Source organism: Leuciscus leuciscus (genome assembly GCF_965113295.1).
Source record: "Leuciscus leuciscus genome assembly, chromosome: 15".
Taxonomy (NCBI): Eukaryota; Metazoa; Chordata; class Actinopteri; order Cypriniformes; family Leuciscidae; genus Leuciscus; species Leuciscus leuciscus.
Window position 1 is genome coordinate 27669468 of NC_138739.1, and position 21906 is coordinate 27691373.

General features: G+C 37.0%; 3 protein-coding genes and 1 long non-coding RNA gene across 7 annotated transcripts in view; 1 reads left to right on the forward strand and 3 right to left on the reverse strand.

The window, feature by feature from the left end:
• LOC309475894 (interferon-induced protein 44-like) overlaps positions 1-1591 on the reverse strand; it is a 31036-nt gene extending 29445 nt beyond the window's left edge. Inside the window, exons 1-3 of the mRNA XM_082138870.1 lie at positions 1470-1591; positions 852-909; positions 98-617 (exon numbers count right to left, since the gene is read on the reverse strand). Of these exons, the coding sequence (XP_081994996.1) occupies positions 98-593 (496 nt within the window). The 5' untranslated portion in view covers positions 594-617; positions 852-909; positions 1470-1591. The remainder of the gene's footprint in view (positions 1-97; positions 618-851; positions 910-1469) is intronic.
• Positions 1-15024, reverse strand: part of LOC309475893 (interferon-induced protein 44-like) — a 49918-nt gene extending 34894 nt beyond the window's left edge. The window contains exons 1-9 of one of the 3 annotated variants that reach the window (XM_082138867.1): positions 14656-15024; positions 14179-14233; positions 13255-13804; positions 13032-13092; positions 12763-12958; positions 12501-12653; positions 12258-12429; positions 12072-12172; positions 11228-11835 (exon numbers count right to left, since the gene is read on the reverse strand). In XM_082138867.1, the coding sequence (XP_081994993.1) occupies positions 11665-11835; positions 12072-12172; positions 12258-12429; positions 12501-12653; positions 12763-12958; positions 13032-13092; positions 13255-13804; positions 14179-14181 (1407 nt within the window). In that variant the 5' untranslated portion in view covers positions 14182-14233; positions 14656-15024 and the 3' untranslated portion in view covers positions 11228-11664. Of the gene's footprint in view, positions 1-11227; positions 11836-12071; positions 12173-12257; positions 12430-12500; positions 12654-12762; positions 12959-13031; positions 13093-13254; positions 13805-14178; positions 14234-14655 lie in introns of those variants that run through there. The other 2 variants (XM_082138866.1, XM_082138865.1) reach the window with 2 other exon arrangements.
• LOC309475931 lies at positions 2905-4828 on the reverse strand. The gene is made up of 2 exons (XR_014197890.1): positions 3674-4828; positions 2905-3130 (listed from the first exon to the last, which is right to left on the reverse strand). It is a non-coding gene; the product is annotated as an uncharacterized lncRNA (long non-coding RNA).
• Positions 15025-15169: 145 nt separating the features above from the next.
• rab11ba (RAB11B, member RAS oncogene family, a) lies at positions 15170-21044 on the forward strand. 2 transcript variants are annotated; one of them, XM_082138909.1, is made up of 6 exons: positions 15199-15329; positions 16244-16286; positions 16722-16917; positions 19191-19384; positions 19468-19548; positions 19861-21044. In XM_082138909.1, coding segments are annotated over exons 2-6 (618 nt in total). In that variant the 5' UTR covers positions 15199-15329; positions 16244-16285; the 3' UTR covers positions 20007-21044. The 2 variants fall into 2 exon arrangements, with proteins under 2 accessions (XP_081995034.1, XP_081995035.1); XM_082138908.1 differs by lacking the exon at positions 16244-16286 and having other exon boundaries at positions 15170-15329.
• The last annotated feature ends 862 nt before the right edge of the window (positions 21045-21906 follow it).

Below are 21906 nucleotides of genomic sequence, written 5' to 3' on the forward strand. Positions count from 1 at the left end.
AAATTTTGAACAAAGATTATTATAGAGCTTATGTTGGTTGAATGTTAACAACAGAAGTTAAATAAGTGAAAATAATCACTGACGGAAATGTACTTACTCTGGTTGACTTTGTACACCTCACATTCAGTCAGCTCAGTGTCATTCCCATATAACTTTAGAGTATTGAATTGCTGAACGATAAAATTATTCACATATAATTTCTTGTAATATACAACTGGTTGGTCTTTGTAGCAAAAGTACAACTGTTGGCCAAAGCTGGGCCCTTTAGCATCATCAAGATGTGCATACTGTACACGGTTACCTATGATGCACAGAGGGGCTCCACCTTGACCACTGAACAGGAAAGCTTTCTCATCTCTAATTTCCCGTCCACTTTGAGTATAATCTACACTAGTGTATCCACCAAAGATGTAGCCTGATCTGTTATAGGCTACAAGTACAGTTGGACCCTGATGGTCACATCGCTGATGGAAGGCAGAAGCTTGATATCCATGAACAGACGCTTTGTAGAGAAGAGTCAGTTCAACATTCCCCAGCAAACCACAGAGCTGCTTTCTCTTCTCGTTTGATAAATCAGAAGCGATGGGAGCCATGTCTTCCCCAAATCTATTTTGAATCTTTAAGACAACACAATATGTGTGTGTATATATATATATATATATATATATATATATATATATATATACATATAAAATTGTAATAATATTTCACAATATTACAGTTTTTACTGTATTTTATATCACATAAATGCAACCTTGGTGAGCATAAAAGACGTCTTTCAAAAACGTCTATATATATTTCATATTGTTCATTATAGGTTATCTTTAGGAATCCACATTTCAAGAACATACCTGAACTGGATAAACTTGGCCGCTCTCTGCACAATTGCCTTCTCCTTTTAAAAAAGTCCTGGAATGGACATAAATCAAGAACATGAAACATTGCTGTGAACGTGAAGAGATATTCATTGTTAGTTTATCCCTAATGAATTTACTAATGTCAACGTACAGAACCTTGTAGTGTTCCCTTTTTTACAGTTTTGCAGCTTTTCCCTTATGAAATAGGCGGCAGGCCTAATGCTATATTTGCGTTATTTATACGCTGCTCGCCAATAACCTCCCTCAGTGGTTAAGTTTACGATAAGATGTAGGATGTATATTATGTATAGATCATGTATATTATCTAATTCTAATCATAAATCAGGTAGCAGCAGACTCAACGCGGGGAGTCGAAACTGAACACCAGAATCGAAACTGAAACTAATTCTGTTTCATCACTGTGATTCAATAATAGTTAAAAGTTAAAGACTAGTTTCAGATCAGAAAAAAAGCATTTCACGTTTGAAACCGACTGCGTTTACGATTACGATCAAATTGCCTAGGCTACTTTCAAAATGTAGAATAATTAGGCCAACATACAATATTTAATAGGCCTACCTTTATAATATGTATATAGACCACGATGCTTACCTTTTTCTTTGTGCAACATAAACATGTAAATGTAAGCTCTTTCCTGACTGTCAATATGCCGAAAACTTGTAAGAAGAACGTTACAAGTTCCTGTCCCATATACATATCAGAGCCGTGGACTCCGCCCGCTGCAATAATGCGCGCGCACCTCCCCAAACGGACGAGCGCTCGCCGATGTACTACTCTTTGAAACGACAGGGGGCGACTCAGAGTAATTGTCAATGTTCCCTGAATCAGAATGAGAGGTGAGAAGAAAGGGACACACGTTTATTTTATTAGGTACACCACCAATACCACACAAGAATCGTGTAAAACCCAGTAAACCTTGAGATTATTAGGCCTAACTTGTGACATTTGAACAAAATATGGATATGAGAACATGTAGGCTAGCCTATGTATGTAACTAAACTTAGTTGTATTAATGATCTCTTAAATAATTTCTAATTTCACAAAACATTTTCATTTAGTTTCGTTAACATTTATTAAACATGGACCTTTATGTTCATTAAAAAGGCTTATTATGCTCATTAATATAAGCAATATTTTAGATGTGCAAACTGGGTGCCAGTGTGGTGAAGTCAACTCATTGTGTCAGTGTGAAATAAACAGATAGACATGTAGAAATTAAAGTTGAAGCTCCAATCTCACCCCGAAAATCCCCCCCAAAGTCCGTTGGTGCCTCAGTGACTACTTCATTTAGAGAAGCTGTCAATCACAGCTGTCAATCATGACCTCACATTCCCGTTTTTATAGCATCAAATAACTAAGAACAAACTTATTAAAAAAACGAACACTTAAACTTAAATCAGCGTGATAGCCTAAAAACTACCTAAAATGACAGAAGCATCTTTGGAAACATTTTATTTGAAGTGTAATTTGATTGTTTATAGTGTCCATCGCGTTCATTAGACTACATGGAGAGGGTCCCAGAGATGAGTCCCAGGTTTATGACCTATACTGGGACCAACCACCGGGGGCGATCGAGATGCTTTGGCTTCACTTTTCAGGACTTGTGCTGCACTCTTGGGTCACACAGGGAATGAATGAACCTCTATATGTTTCTTACACAAATGCATCGCTTTGCTTCAGAAGGCCTTTATTTAACCCACCGGAGCCGTGTGGAGCACTTTTATGATGGATAGATGCACTTTTATGGACTTTAAAACAGAAACAGCCATTCACTGCTATTACAAAGCTTGGAAGAGCCAGGACATTTTTTAATATAACTTTAATATAAAGTATTCGTCTGAAAGAAGAATGTCATATACACCTTGACTTGGGGGTGAGTAAATCATGGGCTAATTTTCATTTTTGGGTGAACTATCCCTTTAAGCCTATTTATTTACACATTTAAAGTTGCATAAAAATAATGTACAGATTTTTTCTTTCCTTTTAAAAAATAGTGAAAAAAGTTAAACAAGAATATGTAGAAAAAAAGATATATTTTTCAATCATTTTCTCAAGAAGAGAAAACAGCCTGTCCATCCTCTCCCTACTCTCCTCGCCTCTGCCTTCGTGCTGGTGCTGCTGGTGCTGCTGCTGCTGGTTCCTCCTCACCGTGGGCACCCACTGCTGAACTGGGCCCTGAGGACAAACCAGGGCCAAGTTTCAGCAGTGGGTTTCCCACTCACACCCTCACCTGTCCCAGGACACTTGCAATCCTAAGGGCAGAGCAAATGAACCATGGCTTGTTAACAACAACAGCACAATACATTTCAGCAAAGACGTGTGTATTAACTTTCTTACTGTGTATTTTTTTTCTCCTGAATTGCTCTAAAAAAGCTTAACACAGGGGTGCAATCTTAAGTGCATTGTTAACACTGCAAAATATGACACATCAAGACATGCATACAAAATACTTAAGAAATCATATTTCTATATACTCAAATTTGGTTAAAACCACATAGCTTGCATGACAGCACTACAAAAACACATAAAAGTGAAACCCCATTGCCTTATCAACTGCTTTTCTTATTGTTGTGGGCTTACTTCTTTAGCATATTTCTTTTAGCCTAATACACAAGTGAGATAGACTAGTGCAAATATTACAAATAGGTCGTTAAACTAATATTAGCACAAGTTTTGCCTCAAACTACCTGACAAATGAAGCCACGCAATGATGACGAAGGAGTTAAGATGAAGTTTATAATGAACTTTAACTCGGTTTCGCTAGCCATTTAAATAAATGAAAACATAATACTTACATTTAAATGTGAATTTGCTGTCCACCACCGATCTCTAGTCTAGTGATGTTACATATGACACTGAAGCTTCGATGCGCGTATCACACAAGCGAAACCATTTCTAGTGAAGCCCCGTATCGGGGTGTGTATTGGTTTACTAGAGTCACGTGATCGATGACAAACGAAGCCTCACTTTCTCTCCAGTCACGAGCGCGTTTCGCTTTGGGTGTCAGAAGGCTCGAACTCCAGATCGTATTTAACGAGTCATTAGCCCCGTTTACATGCACACTTTTTTGCTATTCTGATTAAGATCGTTCTGATTGACGGATTCCGGTTGACTGTTTACATGGGATGTTATCTAAACCGATCTGGTGTTTACATGTGCAGACGCTTTCAATCGAAATCATTTTGTGACATGCGCACACTTGTCTGTCGGATCTGGAAGCTCATTATTTTCCACGTTTTCAATCCTGTCCAGATGGTGCATCACTTAATCGTTGCGTTAGTTGTAGGCATTATCCGCGTTTCCACTGTCGGGCCAGTGCGAGCCAGGGCTTTAAACGGCCGTGCCAGGCTAATATCCTCGGGCCAGTAGCACCGTGCCCAAAATCTGCTGCGTTTCCACTGTCGGGCCAGAAGCTCCACAGCGCTTCACTTAAAACACGCCCGAAACACGCCTCTCTGGAACAACGTCACACAAACCCATCATTTCACCAACAAAATGGAAGTTTTATCAGAAAACTAATCAGAAAGAAATCACTGGAAACAGCGTGATCGCAAAACAAGAGCGACCGTTTGCTGGCATTTTTGTTGTTTAATTGAATATTTAAAACCCAAGCATCGATGTTTTACCACAGGTTTACAATAAAAAGCGACACATTGATCATAATGAATTAATTTGTGTCAAAATTGCACATTAGTCACACAGAAATAAAGTGGTTTACCGTTTATGACGTTTGTGAACGTCTATTTCACAAAAGAAAGAGGACACGCAACGTATTCAGTCGCGTCTGTTTCTGTTTATTTGGTAGCCTAGTTACAGCACATATTTACATCACATTTAGAAAGAATGATCATTTCTACAAATATGCCACCAAAAATATTACCTGAGGAGCTTTAGCACTCTCTCCCAGAAGGATACAGTTATATTTTCAGTCAGAAAGAGGATAGTCCGGTATAAAGAGACGAGACGTAGGCTACTGACAGATAAAATAAATCAGGATTATGATAACCTATTTGATTTGTCTAATTTCTTGATTTGTCTGATTTCGCTGATTTCTAAGCGTTCATATTTACCATGTTTACTATGGTAATGGTTAGCGTGCATCGGGTCACAAACAGAAGGCATTATGTTAGCTGACAGAATTATCTGGCGCAAAACCAGGCATGCGCAGAAAGACATACACTCAAAGTAATCGGATCAGATCGTTTACATGGTGTAATCTTTAATTTGATCGGTTCATGAAAAGGTTTATTCCACCCCCTTCAATCCGACTGAAATTTCAATCGGTTTGAGCATTTTTATTCCGATTGAGGTGTTGACATGGAGCATTTTCATTCTGATTGGACTTTTAAACTGGTTATTATCGGAATACAATGCTACATGTAAACGGGGCTATTGTTGCCTCAGTCTGGTTGATGTGTTTGTGAGGAGAGTGCTGTAGCCTACTTTGAAAGTTAAACAATATATTACATTTAAATAAGCAACATTTATTTTTCGCTACTTATAGGCTATTATTTTTTGTTATTGTGTCTTTTTGTAAAATCTTTGCACTTTTTGGTGATTTTAGGTAATTTGGTGTTGGTATTGGGGTTTAGGGTGGGATTAGGGGAGAGGGGTGTTGGTGTTTGGTGAAGGGTTTGTATTTAGAGCAATGGCAACATCCAAAAATATAAAAATAATTAAAAACTTTATCAACTTTCTGTCATTCCTACAGTTGATTAAGCACTATCAGTAACAAGTGTCATAAGCACATTTAATAACAGATGATCCTATCAGACAATGTCCTTATTCATTGTGTGTGTGGAGAGAGAGAGAGAGAGAGAGAGAGAGAGAGAGAGAGAGAGAGAGAGAGAGAGAGAGAGAGAGCCTACATTAGATCTTATTGAATCATATAAGCTCATTTTATATTTTAATTGTCACACTTTAATGGGTAAAATAATTTATTTAATGAACAAATCAAACACAAACATGTAAGGTTTTTATTTGTACACATAACATTGAAACTATGGAGTGTGTTGTGGTTGCTTCATCTGCCAGAGCTTCTAACACAGGCTTCTGGCTGCTTTATTTAAAATAAGCACCAGATGGCGCTGTTCTCGACACTCTCGAAGCTTTGAATCTTTTCCCGGAACAGTCAGGGGAAAGCCTCAGTGATTCATGAGGCTTCATTTCCCCATCCCTGTCGGTACACGATCCGTTCCACCTGCACGATCCGTTTCACGCATGCGTAGTAGACGCAGTAGAAAACGCACATGCGCAAATGATAATTCTGTTTTGCGACGATTTACGACACTGCACGATCTGTTCCACGTAGTTCTTTCTTCATGTAAGTGCAGATTGTCTAGGCAGAAATGCATATTATGTTCCTTATTGTCTTCTGTAAACAACATTGAAGGGATCATTTTCCTCATTTAGATTATATCGACCCATACCATACTAATACAAAATTACTCAACTTAAAAGTTAACTAATATTAGCAGCTTTTAATAATAAAAAAACGACACAAACCGTCTTTGACAATACTACTGACCTCAGACCAAAACACGGCAAGTTAAGCCTAATACCATACAGCAGTGAATCGCAAAGGAGAGTAGCCTATGGAGGAAACTGATCATGTATGTTAATGTAACAACTCACAACTCCTTTATTATTTTTGGATTGGCAACCACGTAAACACATCGTAATGCATAGCGTAAGCTACATTTAAAAGCATCAAAATAGACCCGCTGTGAAATGTTAAACACAATACAACGTTACACAAATATGCCGCAAGTTGTGCCATCGCATGCGTGGTTCCGATAGTGTAGGAAAACCGTGACGTTTTCTACTACGTAATTACGCGCATGCGTGTACGGATCGTGCAGGTGGAACGGATCGTGTACCGACAGGTGGCAAAATGTGAGCCAACCGGGAAAGAACAATTCACAAAATAGGCTATATGATTTGCTGAGCTGCCGCTCCAAAACGAAAATTTCGTTTTTCTTTATTTAAATTTCGTTTTTTCTTTATTTAAATTTCGTTTTTCAAATTTCGTTTTTTTCTTTATTTAAATTTCGCTTTTTCTTTATTTAAATTTCGTTTTTTCTTTATTTAAATTTCGTTTTTCTTTATTTAAATTTCGTTTTTTCTTTATTTAAATTTCGTTTTTCTTTATTTAAATCTACCCTTTACTGTGTCAGTAATTTTTTAGTCAGAAAAATATTAGACTACCTTAAAAGTAGCCTTGCTTAAGTTAACAGACCTGTGTGTGTGCGTTTAATAAATAAGCAAATAAGCCGCTTCCCGCTCGCGCTGTTCTATATAGGCTAGGCTACTAAAAGTTTATAAATTCTGAACTTGTCGCGTCTCGCGTGTCCATCTATATTGCACCAAATGCGACACTGCACTCACTTGTGAAGTCGATTGGATGAACGGTTCTCGAAATAATCAAAATGCAAACAGACAGACAGACAGACAGACATATAGAGATTCCTGCCTTTATTAGAGAGAAGAATATGTTCAGCCCCCTCTCCCTGAAGCTTCATATATTCGATGTTCATTACTACCGAAGCTTCGAAGCTCAAAAAATGGTATTCGGACCAGCCCTAGAGCCAGCACGGACCAGCACAATTGTTTTTCGCCTAGAGTGGCAGAAGTGCACACGCCGGCCCTGCTTCGGAGGATGCAGAACTGAATTGGGACAGCCTTCATCGCGCCGCGGTGACGCAATCGGCCTTCAAATGCGACCTTCCAAGGATGCAGCCTTTGAATTGGGACGTCCTTCGTCGCGCCGCTGTGACGCAATCGGCCTTCAAATGCGGCCAATCGGCCTTCAAATACGGCCTTCGGAGGATGCAGCCTTCACATTGGGACACAGCTAGGGAGATCGCTGGAGAAAGGGCGATCACAAGATGAGCAGTCCACTTCATGAGAAACGAGACTGGACAGTGAATTGTGGTGAAGTGTGTGCTTATGTAGTGGCAGTGATGAGGGTGATGATGAGGTGCAGGTGTGAGTGATTGGAAATTACCATAGACAGTAAAAGAAATGGACACAGCGACCCCATAGACTTCAACGGAGAAAAGTGAAGTCAATTAGAAGCACTCACTTCCTGATGGCTGACCGTACTGCGCAGACTCAAACTGAGCTTGACGACGTAGATGTGATGTGAGCAGCCTGTCTGTCTTCTAGTAGCTGTGCCAAGAGAAATCAGAATCATTCCCTTCCGAAACTTGCAGAGACGGAGAGTGTGAGTAGGAGGTGTCCATGAGCTAGGAGCAGGAGCAACTTTTGCTAAGTATTCTGATTAATTATTTTATCATTTTGCCTCCACGTCCCCCCGATTGCTCGCAAGCTTCTCCTCCTGTCTGTCTATACGGTAATTTTCTCATACTGTGCAACAGAGAGTCGCGTGGTTATGACGCAATCGCTAGCCTATTTTTACAAAAACTGCTTCTACGGGGCCATAACATAAGATACAAGGTAATGGAGCCTTTTATACATTGTCGTGTTTCTTAAGAAATAAATAATGGACAAATGGAGTCTTTAAACGCCTCAGATGTAAAGTTATTCGCTGTCAAAGTGACGCCAAAATGAATGGGAGTCAATGGAATGCTAACAGCAGGTGATGGTTTGTAGGCTTGCTAACCAATGGCGGCCCCAAGGGAAGGTACACTTTCCGGGTTCTGGATTACCCCCTTGGAAATGACGTGCAGGAGGGATGCTGGGATGTGTAGTGAAGAGGATGGTGACTAGGGTGATCTGTGACAACATTATCGTGACAAAGAATTTGTCTCTTCATTTTAAATGGACAGCATTATATTTAATCATGTCTGGTGTTTTTTTTGTTGTTGTTTTTTTTGCTGCATTGGGGTCTAAAAAAGTGACAAATGTAATGATCTATCTCTAAGCATTTCACAGATTTCTATGTACACTGATTATATAAAAAATATAGTGTCATTGCACCATAGTTATACAAATAAACTAGATAATATGGATGGAAACAAATAGAAAGAAATTGGGTTTAAAAGAGTCACAGCTTGGACACCTGATTATAAGACAATCCTTAAAGGGATAGTTCACCCAAAAATCTTCAAAATTATTTCATTAATTACTCACCCACCCTCATGTCATTCCAAACCCGTAAGACTTTCGTTCATCTTTGGAACACAACTGAAGATCTTTTTGATGAAATCTGAGAGATTTATGTCCCTCCATTGACAGCTATGCAACTACCACTTTGATTCTTCAAAAAGTTCATAAAGAGATTGTAAAACTTTGAGTAGTTTAGTCCAAATTTTCTGAAGAGACTTGATCGCCTTACATGATGAACAGATTGAATTTAGGCTTTTAAACATTCATCAACTCACACATCAGTTATCATAAACGGAAGCGCAAGCATGTTCGCTTGACGTGCAAGAAGCAGTGATGTTCCTTTTCGTGTGTTATGCAGCATGTTTGACCTTCTGCAAGAACCATTGAGGTTTATTCTCACACTTCAAACAGGTTCGGTTGAGCTTCTGTTTATGTTTGCTGATCAATGTTTATATTTTAATAAAAGACTAAATTAAGTCTGTTCATTATTGTCACACCACTAGACTTTCGTTTTTTTCATTTGCACTGTTTGTCCCTGCCTTGTTTGTCGTCATGGTAATTCATTTGATTTCGTCATTGTGTTCAGGTGTGTGTGTATGTGTGTGTCAATATTTCCCCTTTTTAAGAAACAAAATGCATGAAGATGTGAAAATTAACAGGCTTTAAAAATCCAATGACATTCCACACAACGTATACATAGACAAGACTAACATTTATGTGATATGGTGAAAAAAATAGTACAGCTACAGTACATAATACATTGTATGGAATAAGTGTAATTTAACTTCAGATTTAATATTACAGTATTTGGCAGCTGTTTGGCAGATGTTTGAAAGAAGACCCGGAGTCAGAATTATAAAAAAATTGAAGAAAAGTTTTACTGAAGATAGTTTGCAGTTTCATCAGCAGAAGTCAGCTTCAAGACTCACACAGGAGTTTGTAGGCCGCCCCGCTTATAGTTACAAAGATCACAGCAGTTATACCATTTCCAAGGTCTAAGCTACGTCATTGCTTACAGGTTGAATGATTCTGATTGGCTAAGAAATTGATAAACATAGTAATTTTCCACACATATACAGATAGACAGAAGCATATCTCCATAGATTATGCCGCTGACACTCGGACCCTGATGTTAGGCACGTCGTGACCTTCCAGGTCGCAGATTTGAGTTGCTGGGTGCCAGTATGTCTCGAACAACAATGCCAATGGTTCCTTAACCTGTAACCAAGAAGACTAACACACACACCAACACACAGCCATTTCCAAGGTTGGATTTGGCCAGGCTCTAACTATAAACAGGAGTCTCGTCTCAAAACATCAAGATAACAAGTTCTTTCTCTCAGGATAGGACACTTTAGTCTAAATGGAAAATATAGGCTTTAACTGAGAAATGGTCCCTTATAGACTTCAATGACCCCTATTTGTTTGAACGTTGAAGACAAACTCAAACACAAAACCAGTTCCTATTTAATTTCTGGAAGCCGGGATAAATAGGCAAGCACTGTTACTACATTCAAATATCAAATACTGACATTAAAAAGAATATATGAAAATAACATTTCAGTAATCACACTGTAACTTCAATAACAAAATAAAATCTCCAGAGAAGTCATTCAACTCATTTGATATTTAGAACGAAAAATATTGATTAATACCTTGATTATAATCACTCATTACATATACATTGAAGCAGCAGTGGATTCCAATCCACCCCCTTCAATATTATTATTAATAATAATAGCCTAAAAATACAATTGAGTATAATATAGTAGTAATATAATAACTAACAGTAATAGCAAATAGCATAAATTGTAGAATAACAATATAATAGGCAGAAGGTATATATATATATATATATATATATATATATATATATATAAATATATACATACAGACATATAAATACATAGGCGCCTCATTGGCCACCATCGCCGACATATTGGAATATATATAGGTATATGTCTGTAGCAGGAAAGTGGATAGTAGACACCTACTGAGAGAGGAACAGTACAGAGATAAAATGTACCACATTTGCCGCTGTAATTTTTTCCCTCAGCTTATTCAGTTCTGTGATTGGGTTTCTGTAAAGTTAGTAAGTATTAAAATAATCATGTCTGTTTCAGCATGCAGGTAATTATACAAAGTCATGACCTTCAAGAGAGGCTTTTATAACTCAGTTGTTCCAAAATGATAAAATATAGGCTATAACTTTATCATTATATAAAGTATATTTGATTAAATATATTTTTCTATCCAGAAGTAAAATTTAGTCATAAAAATGTGTATAATAAATGAATTTTTATTTTAATCTTTTTGAACAAAACTTTCAAACAGAATCACAAATGTCCTATTTATCGAAATAAACATTTTTATGCTTACACAGTTGTTGATGTGATTTCTCTTAATTCACAATACTAACATTCATTAGTATTATACAAAAAAACATATTGTGCCACAAAATTATAACAAGCAACAGCAATAATGCAACATGCTTAAGTGATATAAGAACTTTGTTTACACTTCCTATCATTACCTTGAATGAGTATGTAAGATTCTTAAAGAAATAGAATGGACAAAGCGAACAGAATAATCTTAAAATGCCTTATTGTGGTGATCTAGAGATGTACATCGATAATACAAGCTTACACACAAATATAATATTAAATCAGCAACAAAGGGAGTTAAAACTCCACTAGTATCACTTTATAAGATTGTCCTAAATAGGACCAACATCATCCAGATAGTCGTCTGCAAAGTTGAGCATCTGCTGTAGCGCCGTGAGAAGCAGGACGTCACAGTTGAGCTCCAGCTCCAGCTCCTGACTGTAGTTCTTCACCGGTAACACACAAGACACCGGCACACCTAACCGAGAGCTCACCTCCTGCACCTGCAGAGACAAAACAACATGTCATTTACATTTATACATTTAGCAGGCATTTCTATCCAAAGTGACCAAGATGAGCATGAGCAATTTGTCACAAAACCGACAATATTCGTTGTATACAATGCCAGGTTTAAGAGAGGTTGAAGGTTATGGAGAGTGACTTTGTGCTCTTTGTGAAGGAACAACAAGTCACTGAGTCCTGAACGAAAAGTCCATGTGATCGGGTGATCATGCCTCACCTTCGTCTTGATGTAAGAACTGATATAAATATTTTGAAGATCTTCCTCCACATCAGAACATGCTTCATCAACTTTTGTCATCAAAACCATCTGGGGAATGCCTTAAAAATGTGTAAATAACCAGTAGTTAGTCTTGGAACATTTGGCATAAGAAAAGAGTTATACAACAAACTGCAAGTAACTTACCCAGTGAGTTCACTTTTTTGCGTAAGGCAGCGAGTTTTTCCTCTAGTTTGCTGGACATGAGGGAGATTTTGGTGGCGTCGATCATATACACCACACAGTGGATCTTCTCCTGTAGAGATGCTGGTCTGGAGGCCTTTTGCTCATCCGGTTGAAACGGTGTTGTGGGGTTGAACTGAATCAAGAGGATTTAGAGTGAAATAAACATTTTCTTATTTATACTTTATTCTAGAACAGTGCACTTACTTTATAGCGGTCTGGTACGTGACCTTGAAGAATGCTGCTGATGTCATCAATATCCAGTCCTGCACCTGATTGCTCCTCGAGTCCCATGGTGTCACACAACACAAATGGCAATGGTTTTCCTTCACGACCGTCTTTCACTGGGTATGTGCGAAACTACCAACCAAGAAGAGAAACACATCAAGACCTAAAGTCATCAAGAGCTGTTCCTCGACCTGAAGAGAGACTTCTGTAGGAAACACTATGAATCCTGTTGAATCTGTACCTGTGTGGTGAGACTAGTGCCTGCAGATCCTGACATGGCTTTGCTGGTCATGCGGCCCATGAAGACGGAGTTGATGGAGTTGAAGAAACTGGATTTTCCAGCACCGACAGGACCGATCATTAGGATTCTGACCCGACTCATTGACGGCATCACGGGTTTATAATTCCTGATCATTTTCATGAGCTCGTCTCTTTGTCTACAACAGAGATTTTATTACTGTATAATACTGTATGAAATTAGCAGCAAAACAACATTGAGTGAAAACCTACTTTTCTGTCCACTGAACATTTCTCCATGGCTTCATCTTGACACTGATCTGAGGATCTTTTTCTGAGGACGTTTTATTATACAAATTACTTTCACCGTAACATTAACAGCAGTACATTTTAAAATACCGGACTCTGAATCTATATAATTTACTGTACACAACTATATGTGTGTATTTCAAATTCAATAAATAATTATTTTAAAATATTCTGATAAATCACTTACTCTCTTCCACTTTGTAAACTTCACATTCTCTCAGCTGAGTGTCGTTCCCATACAGTGTGGCAGGATCAAAATTGAATGGATTACCCCTCCCTCCATATCCACCATATCCACCATATCCATTCTGTCCTTGATCATACACAGTTGCTTGGTTGCTGTAGCAAAAGTACAACTGATCACCAAAGTTGGGTGCTCCAGCATCATCATAACGAGCATACTGTCCACTGTTAACTTTGATGCAGAGAGGGGCTCCTCCACCTTGAACACTGAACAGGAAAGCTTTCTCATCTGTAACATCCCGTCCACTTTGAGTATAATCTACACTAGTGTATCCACCAAAGATGTAGCCTGAACGGTTATAGGCTACAAGTAAAGTTGGACCCTGACGGTCACATCGCTGATGGAAGGCAGAAGCTTGATATCCATGAACAGAAGCTTTGTAGAGAAGAGTCAGTTCAACATTCCCCAGCAAGTCACAGAGCTGCTTTCTCTGATCTTCTGATAAACTAGAAGTGAGGGAGTTCAAGCTTAGACTTCGCTTACTTCCTTTCTTCTTTAAGACAAGACAAAAAGACATGCAACAGAAATTACAGATCTTTTATGTATAATACAGATTTCATTTACTTTGTTGTTATTTTTTTATTGATTCTTTATAGTTTTGTCAATGATTTATTGTTATCTTTACGAATACATAAAGCAAGCAGTATTGGCTGAATTAATAATCCTTAAAAAATTTTTAGTTGTGGTTTCAGTTTTTTTACACTCATAGAAGTAACCACACTTTAGTTAACACAACTGTTAAGTAGACTAACAGTAAAACAAATCTTTAATTAATGCACATGTCAACATAAACTAATACATTTTCAACAGAAGATGTTTACTTAATATAGATGGAGCTCAGGGTGGAGCCACATGAACAAGCCTCACCATTGTAGTGTTTGCATACGGTTTCTGCCGCTCTGTCAGAAACTAGACCGTTTACCTAGAAATGAAACTGAAATCAGCTCGACAAATAATGACTGGACGAATGCATTTTTATTTAATCACTGCAATGTAATAACAGTTTGTTAAAAGTTAAGATCACACTGTATATTAAGGTGTCATTGTTACAGTGTAATTATATGTTTAAGTCCCGAGTAATGGGCTATTAAGCAACTGTGTTAGTTGCATGTAATTATGCATAATTTACTGTTATTATAATATGTAAATTACTAATATGTAACAAGGACACTGTAAAATAAAGTGTTACCAAAGTTAAATACTTTTTTAGATATGAGAAACTACTTTAGTGTTTGAAAACGACAGCATTAATTAGTTAGCCTACGTTTTAGATTAGCCTAGAGAACATTACAATTTTTGATTTTCATGACATATGATAGGCTATTTATCGTCTATGAAGCTTACCTTTTAGCGGTCTCTTTGTGCATCAAACGCTGAAATTCAGTTCGTACAAGATCATACATCAGCATGAAAAAAGGCATGTAGCCTAAAAGCTCCTCCTATAAAACACGATCTGCCCTTTCCTTTCCATTTCTTTCCCCTTTCTCTTTCCCTGGCCTTTCCTATTGGCTACTTATGACATAGGCTACTCCAGAACAGCGGAAATTATCTTTGGGCAGTAACCACATCTATCTATCTATCTATCTATCTATCTATCTATCTATCTATCTATCTATCTATCTATCTATCTATCTATCTATCTATCTATCTATCTATCTATCTATCTATCTATCTATCTATCCATCCATCCATCCATCCATCCATCTGTCTGCCTGAATTGATAGATAAATAATTTGTATACAACACTCACTGCTGCAAACGTTTTTGCATGCGTTAATGAAATTATGTGTATTAAAATATACTCTGTCCGAAATAGAAAGTAATTCTCTGTTCGAATCAGTTCTGTTTGTTTTGTGAACCGGTTCAAACAGACATTAAAAAGATCCGACTCAAAAGCGATTCGCTCACGAATCGGACATCGCTAATCAAGGGAGATCCGCCGCCAACAACAACACCATTTCAGTGCGGTAAACCAACCATGGGGACCCGTGACGACGAATACGATTATTTGTTTAAAGGTCAGTGATTCATGTAGTATCAAAGAGAAGAATAGACGTGTTTTGTTTTCCTTTATTATCAAAGAAAACAGCAAGTTTCCTGATGACTGTGGCTAGCTGGTTTAGCTGGAATGCTAGTGTGCTGACATTAGCTATCGAAATATTAACCGGTGACTTTTCAAGAATCATAAGTTAAAAGTAGATTAATACTTTTCAATAGTGATTTTCATGATTTGCATTGACAGTATTCACTTAACCATTATGCAATTCGATTAATTTAGTTTGTATGATGTTAGCTAAGCAGCTACATAGCTCTCAAACTGCAGTAAAAGCTAAAGTGAACTATATAAAACTAACGGTATCTGTTTTAATATAAGCAGTTCGTACCTAAACGACAAACAAAATCTGTTCAGTTCACTTTAGCGGAATATGCGTCTATACCAATAACGTCGAAAAACGGGCAACTTTCTTGCTTAATATTTAGTGTGGTTGTGTTGCTAGGCCATATGAAACTTTTTGTCGTTTATTACACAAGAGTCCCTTCTTGATGTTCAACAGGCCACATTTGGTCATTAACCTGCATTTATGTAGCTGGGACGTATTTACAACTCGTAATTTAGTTAAATCATTAATCTGACAGATGAACTATGTAATGTGAAGTTGACAACTGTAGATTATCATGACGTCATTCTAAAAACATTTGTGTGTGTGTGTGTGTGTTTTGCCCATTCAAATACGCCTTGTTCCTGTTGGGCTTCATTAGGTTCCTGTTTTTACACTAAGCCTTTAAAAAGTTTGAGTGGGTGAGAAATCACAAATAACTGTCTGAAGAGGTTTCACAGATGTGCCACATTGGTTATTCTTAAGATTTCTTGTTGAAAGCTTTGACATGTGTTTCTCCAGTTTATCTACAACCGTTTTGTGAATTACTTCAGGTTTCTAGGAAAAGTGAATGGTGACCACGTTGCAACAGACACAGTATGAGCTGTTTGATATTTTCTATGCATTTCTCATTCTTTATGCAATTTGGCTAAGCCTATGTTTCAGTTTTTATGGTGTCAAATTGATGGAGCAAAGGGAAAATGACAGTGGAAGTGTGTGTTTGTATAGATTATGGCTTCTCTCTTATCTCTCTGGCCTTGTCATGTTGAAGTAACCAGGATGACTGACTAATCTAGTGTTTCTGCTTTTCAAATGATGACATTGTATATGCTTTGGATGCACACTTTGGTTTGTGGTTTAATTTCAAGGACTGTTCTGTTTTCTGGCCTTCATTTATGTTTTATTCGTATGGTGATGGATGGCTATAATAATATCTTCACTATGATTTTGGTTTTTATAAGGGCAGCTATGAAGGGTTATTAGATATCAGTTCTCCCTCGAAACAGCCTGATGTTTTCTTATGTTTTCTAGTGGTACTCATTGGAGACTCGGGTGTGGGGAAGAGTAACCTGTTGTCCCGTTTCACTCGGAATGAGTTCAACCTGGAGAGCAAGAGCACCATTGGTGTGGAATTCGCAACCCGCAGCATCCAGGTGGACGGCAAGACCATAAAGGCTCAGATCTGGGATACAGCAGGACAGGAGCGCTACAGAGCCATCACATCAGCGTGAGTACATGAGCACTGGCGGCACGCACAGCAGGTCCCAAAATAAGGTTGAAAGGCTTTTTTTGTGATCTAATAATAAAAATAAAAGTAAACATTTTTTTCAAAATGTTTAAAAAAAATATATATATAACATAATTATATAAAACACAATTAATTCTAATACTATTTAATAAAAGGGTAATTTGATTTATTTTATACAAATATTGTTGATAAAATTATACTTTGATTTAAGATAAAATAATTATAATTTTATATAATATAAGAATTATTATTGTTAAAATAGTTGTAATATTTAAAATTCTTTATTATCATTAAAATAAATATGAATGATTTTTAATAGTAATAATTCTATAAAGTAATCTTAGAGATATTGATAAATTATTTTTTTACGTTTAACTATTTTTAATTTAATTTTGGCTGTTTGCTGGAACATCAGAACTCTATTATATGTCTGTAAAACGTAGTAACTCATCCAAAACATTTAATTCATGCTTCAAAACCTAGTTATTGTGTCAATAAATTGGCCAATAGCATCAAAATAAAAGGTGTTTTTGTCAGCATTTGAGCCACACAAAATATTTAGATTGTTTTTTCACTGTGGAAATATACACACATGTTTTGTTGACTCTAATTGCTTTCTATACTGTACAAGAATGTCAGTTTTGTCTGTGTAAATACAGATTCAGAAGTCAACACTGTAGTACACAAAAAAAGGAAAATGAACATTTGTATTTTTACAGTACATTTATTTTTGCAGCAACGTGTTACATGTCAACTGAAAATTCTCAGTTACTTGTTCATTTTTTTCACTCTATTATGTCTAACACATACAGTACATATCTTCTTATTTACATATCTTCCTATTGCTCTTCCATGAGAATAATTTTTTGTTTACATGTAACACATTTCTTGAAACAGATGTACTGTAAAAATACAAATGTATTTATACAGTACTGATGTAGCTGCTGCTGTTCAGAGTTGTGTGTGTGTGTGTGTGTGTGTGTGTGTGTGTGTGTGTGTGTGTGTGTGTGTGTGTGTGTGTGTGTGTGTGTGTGTGTGTGTGTGTGTGTGTGTGTGTGTGTGTGTGTGTGTTCCAAACTTGATTGGTTGGTTGATTGGTAAGATTGTCATTCCTATTTCGTTACAACGGCAGGCCATTTGCCAATTTAGCAAACATTATAAACATTCCATGTCATCGATATTTATGGAATATAACATGTCTGGCAGATTTTGATCACTGAATGGAGCATTTTGCATGTTTGCTCACACGATGAAACAATGTTTAGAAGTTGTGAAGAGTTTGACAATTTCACTGAGAATCAACTCATCAGTTTTGATCAACAAGCCATGTGCATTTAGTCATTGTGCAAATTGTAGACAATTTTACTTACTCTTTTGCACACATGTGCCAAAACAATTTGCTTAAATCAATAAGAAATTCAAATCTGATGTGAACAAGAAACTAATTGTTCAGACGGAGATCTGAACCTATCGTTCTCATTTAAGAATTGAGCAAAAGCGATTGAGAAAAACTGTAATATGATCATTTGATTTATTTTATAGAAATATAATTGATAATATTATAACTATTGATAATTGATTTTTATATAATAGTATAATAAGATGTATTCCAATTTTATTACTATTATATTACTATTTTACCAATAGTAATAGCTCTATAAAATTATTTTAGTTTAATAATTCTATAAAATAATTACATTATAAAAGAAATAATAATAATTAATCATTCTATAAAACTTAAATATCAAAAACTATTAATCCTGAGCTATTAATAATCCACTGCATCATTTAGTAATTTTATTAATCATTATTGATGAAATTATAATATTTAGAATACTCTAATTTATTATTTATAATAATAGTAATAGAAGTAGTTGTTATTTTTTGTAATTTATCAATAGTAATAATTCTATGAAGTAATTTCAGAGTTATGGTTCAAATTAAATTTTTTTAATTTAAATATTTCTATTTAATATTATAATTTTAATTCTTGTATAGAAATATTGATAATACAGAATTATCAGTTATACTTTTTTTTTAAACATAGTATAATAAGTAATTTTATAGATGAATTGTATACAAATATCAAAATTGATTACAAATAATTTAATTCTTAATGTACAGCATCACTTAGTAAAGAATAATATTTGAGTCATTGTCAGAGCAAATATTTACATCCATTTATCTTTACTGAATATGATCCTGTATGATATACATTTTCAGTATGTGTTTTGCATGGATCTCATTTACAGGTACTACCGGGGTGCAGTTGGAGCTCTCCTGGTCTATGACATCGCAAAGCATCTGACTTACGAGAATGTGGAGCGCTGGCTGAAGGAGCTGCGGGATCACGCGGATAACAACATTGTCATCATGCTGGTGGGCAACAAGAGCGACTTGAGGCACCTGAGGGCCGTGCCCACCGATGAGGCCAGAGCTTTTGCAGGTGAGCGTCTCCTCCGGCTTTTTCATGACGTTGGATAAGAACAGATCAAGTTGTTAAAATATCTCTCATCTTGTGTTATGCAGAGAAGAACAATCTCTCCTTCATCGAAACATCAGCTTTGGACTCCACAAATGTGGAGGAGGCATTTAAAAACATACTAACAGGTGGGTCCTGATTCTGATTAAAGGTGTGATCACATTAGTGAAATTTCAGAACAATTTAGTAGACAAAAATGCAAGTAATTCTGTAAGTAAACTTATTTTTGTTGGTCAACGTGGCGAATCTGCTCGACCAACTCAAACCCATTGGGAAATCTTTCGCCCTTGCGCAAAATTCAGTGGATTGCAATTGAAATGACTGGATTTTGCCCCGAAAATGTGCAGTGAATGATAAATGTGACCACACCGTAACGCATTTTTCATTGAGGCATCTCAAATGAAATGTCCCGTAACGTAACTTGGCTCTTTTTGTTGCAGAAATCTATCGGATCGTGTCACAGAAGCAGATCGCCGACAGGTCCATGCATGACGAGTCTCCCGGGAACAACGTAGTGGACATCAGTGTGCCGCCCACTACTGATGGGTTAAAGGGCAACAAATTTCAGTGCTGTCAGAACCTGTGACCCCACTTCCCCCGGCTCTACCCCGACCCTTGAGCTTCAGTTCCCCTCTATTTATCTCGGCTTTGCTCCTGTGTGTTGTGCTATGGCTACGGCTCTTTCCTCTTTTTACCTTGTTGTGATTTCCACGCAAATTCTAGACGTCCCTTACAAGCGTGAATCTCTAGGTAACATTCCTTGTTTTTTTTTTAGGGGGTTCTTGTTTGTTTGTCCCTGTTTTTTTTTTCTTTACTAGTATCCACTCTCTGAATTCATGTTTGCTCGGCAAAATGTTTTTTCTCTGAAGTGATTATTCGGGCGCTGATCGTGTGATCCGCTCCTACGGAAAAGGGATGGTGAGGGATCAGTGTGTCTTCGGCTTCCAGCCACTCTGATGGGTATCCTCTGGGATCCACACTAAACGCCCGCCGTCTGTTGAGCCAGATCCCAGAGGGGACGTCTGACATGAGCTTAAATGGGCAAGTTCTTTGGAGAAAAAAGTGCACATTTGTGAATTCGTCTTGTTTGGATCACGGGGATACCAAAGGAGGGCTGCCGTCATCTTTATTTCAATTCTTATCCATTTCAAGCATCACACCCCTAGTCCTATTCTGCAATGTTTTACGCCAGGGCTGACGGGTGTGAATTAGTGCAATTTGATTGATGAGTTCAAATTGCCGTATATATAGCAGTTATGTGAATGCGTCTATTAAGCATTTCATTAGAAATTATTCAAATAACAGTTATATATATATATAAATATATAAACTATTCATTGCATTGCTGAGGTATTCTAGCTCTTCAGTGGGAAAATGCAATGTTCCGCAGTGTTTTAGATGGTCAGTTGTTTCACCGGTCTGTGAAAACGTCACTATATATTCGATTGTTTGACTTTAAGTGATATGGCTATTTTGGAAATGCCTTATGTTTTCCCATACTGTGATTAAGATGCCTTTTTCAAGTGTGGTTATGTGACATTTACACATTCATGAAGTCACAACAGCTGTTTTGCCTTTTATCAGGTTACGTAAAAATGGAAAATAAACCAAATTACTGTCACAATTGCTGTCATGATTTCTTTCTTTTTTTGACTCCATATTGCACAACACACCTGTCACAGCATGACATGTATGTCTAAATCTGTACCTAAAATAAGTGTCATGACAAATAACCATGTGTCATGGTTGGCATGACTCATGGGTCTCATGAGGGTTACTTACAGATGAGAAACTATCTAAAAACGCTGTATTATAACGCCAGGCCAGTAGAATCTACGCACCTATAGACAACATGAAAAATGCATGTGCACGATGTCACCGTTTTCACAAATTCGTGTTTTTGTAGTTTACACTGAGGCGATAACGGCATCATTTTCAAAAAAACTCTAGAACAGATTTTCAAAAGTTTGCATTGTCAGGCCACCAAAATGCCATTTTCGTGTAAATAATCAGACAAAACACATAAAAGTTTTCTGTCGCGTAAACGGCCCCTTAGTTTCCATGTCACAAGGAATACACTTGGATAAATACTAATTAAGACCTCAGACTTGTTCGGGGTTATCATAAACACGACACTGTTTTCAACTAAAACCGTAAAACTTTGTATGCGTTTCAGCCGTTCATTTACACGACAACAGCGTTTTGGGGGCCTGAAAATACAAACTTTTGAAAACGGGTATCAAAGGATACGTTTTTGAAAATTATACCGTTTCTGCCTCCGTGTAAACTACATTTACAACAAACGTGAATTTGTGAAAACGGTGACGTCATACGCATGTGTATTACGTGTTCAATCTATAGTCGTGTTGTTTTTCTTTACAGTGACATCGCCAAATACTGGCCTGGCATGAATAATACAGCGTTTTTAATAGTTTTTGCAGATCCGTGTGAACGAACAGGGATCGTTTTGACAATGGTGTCGTCTG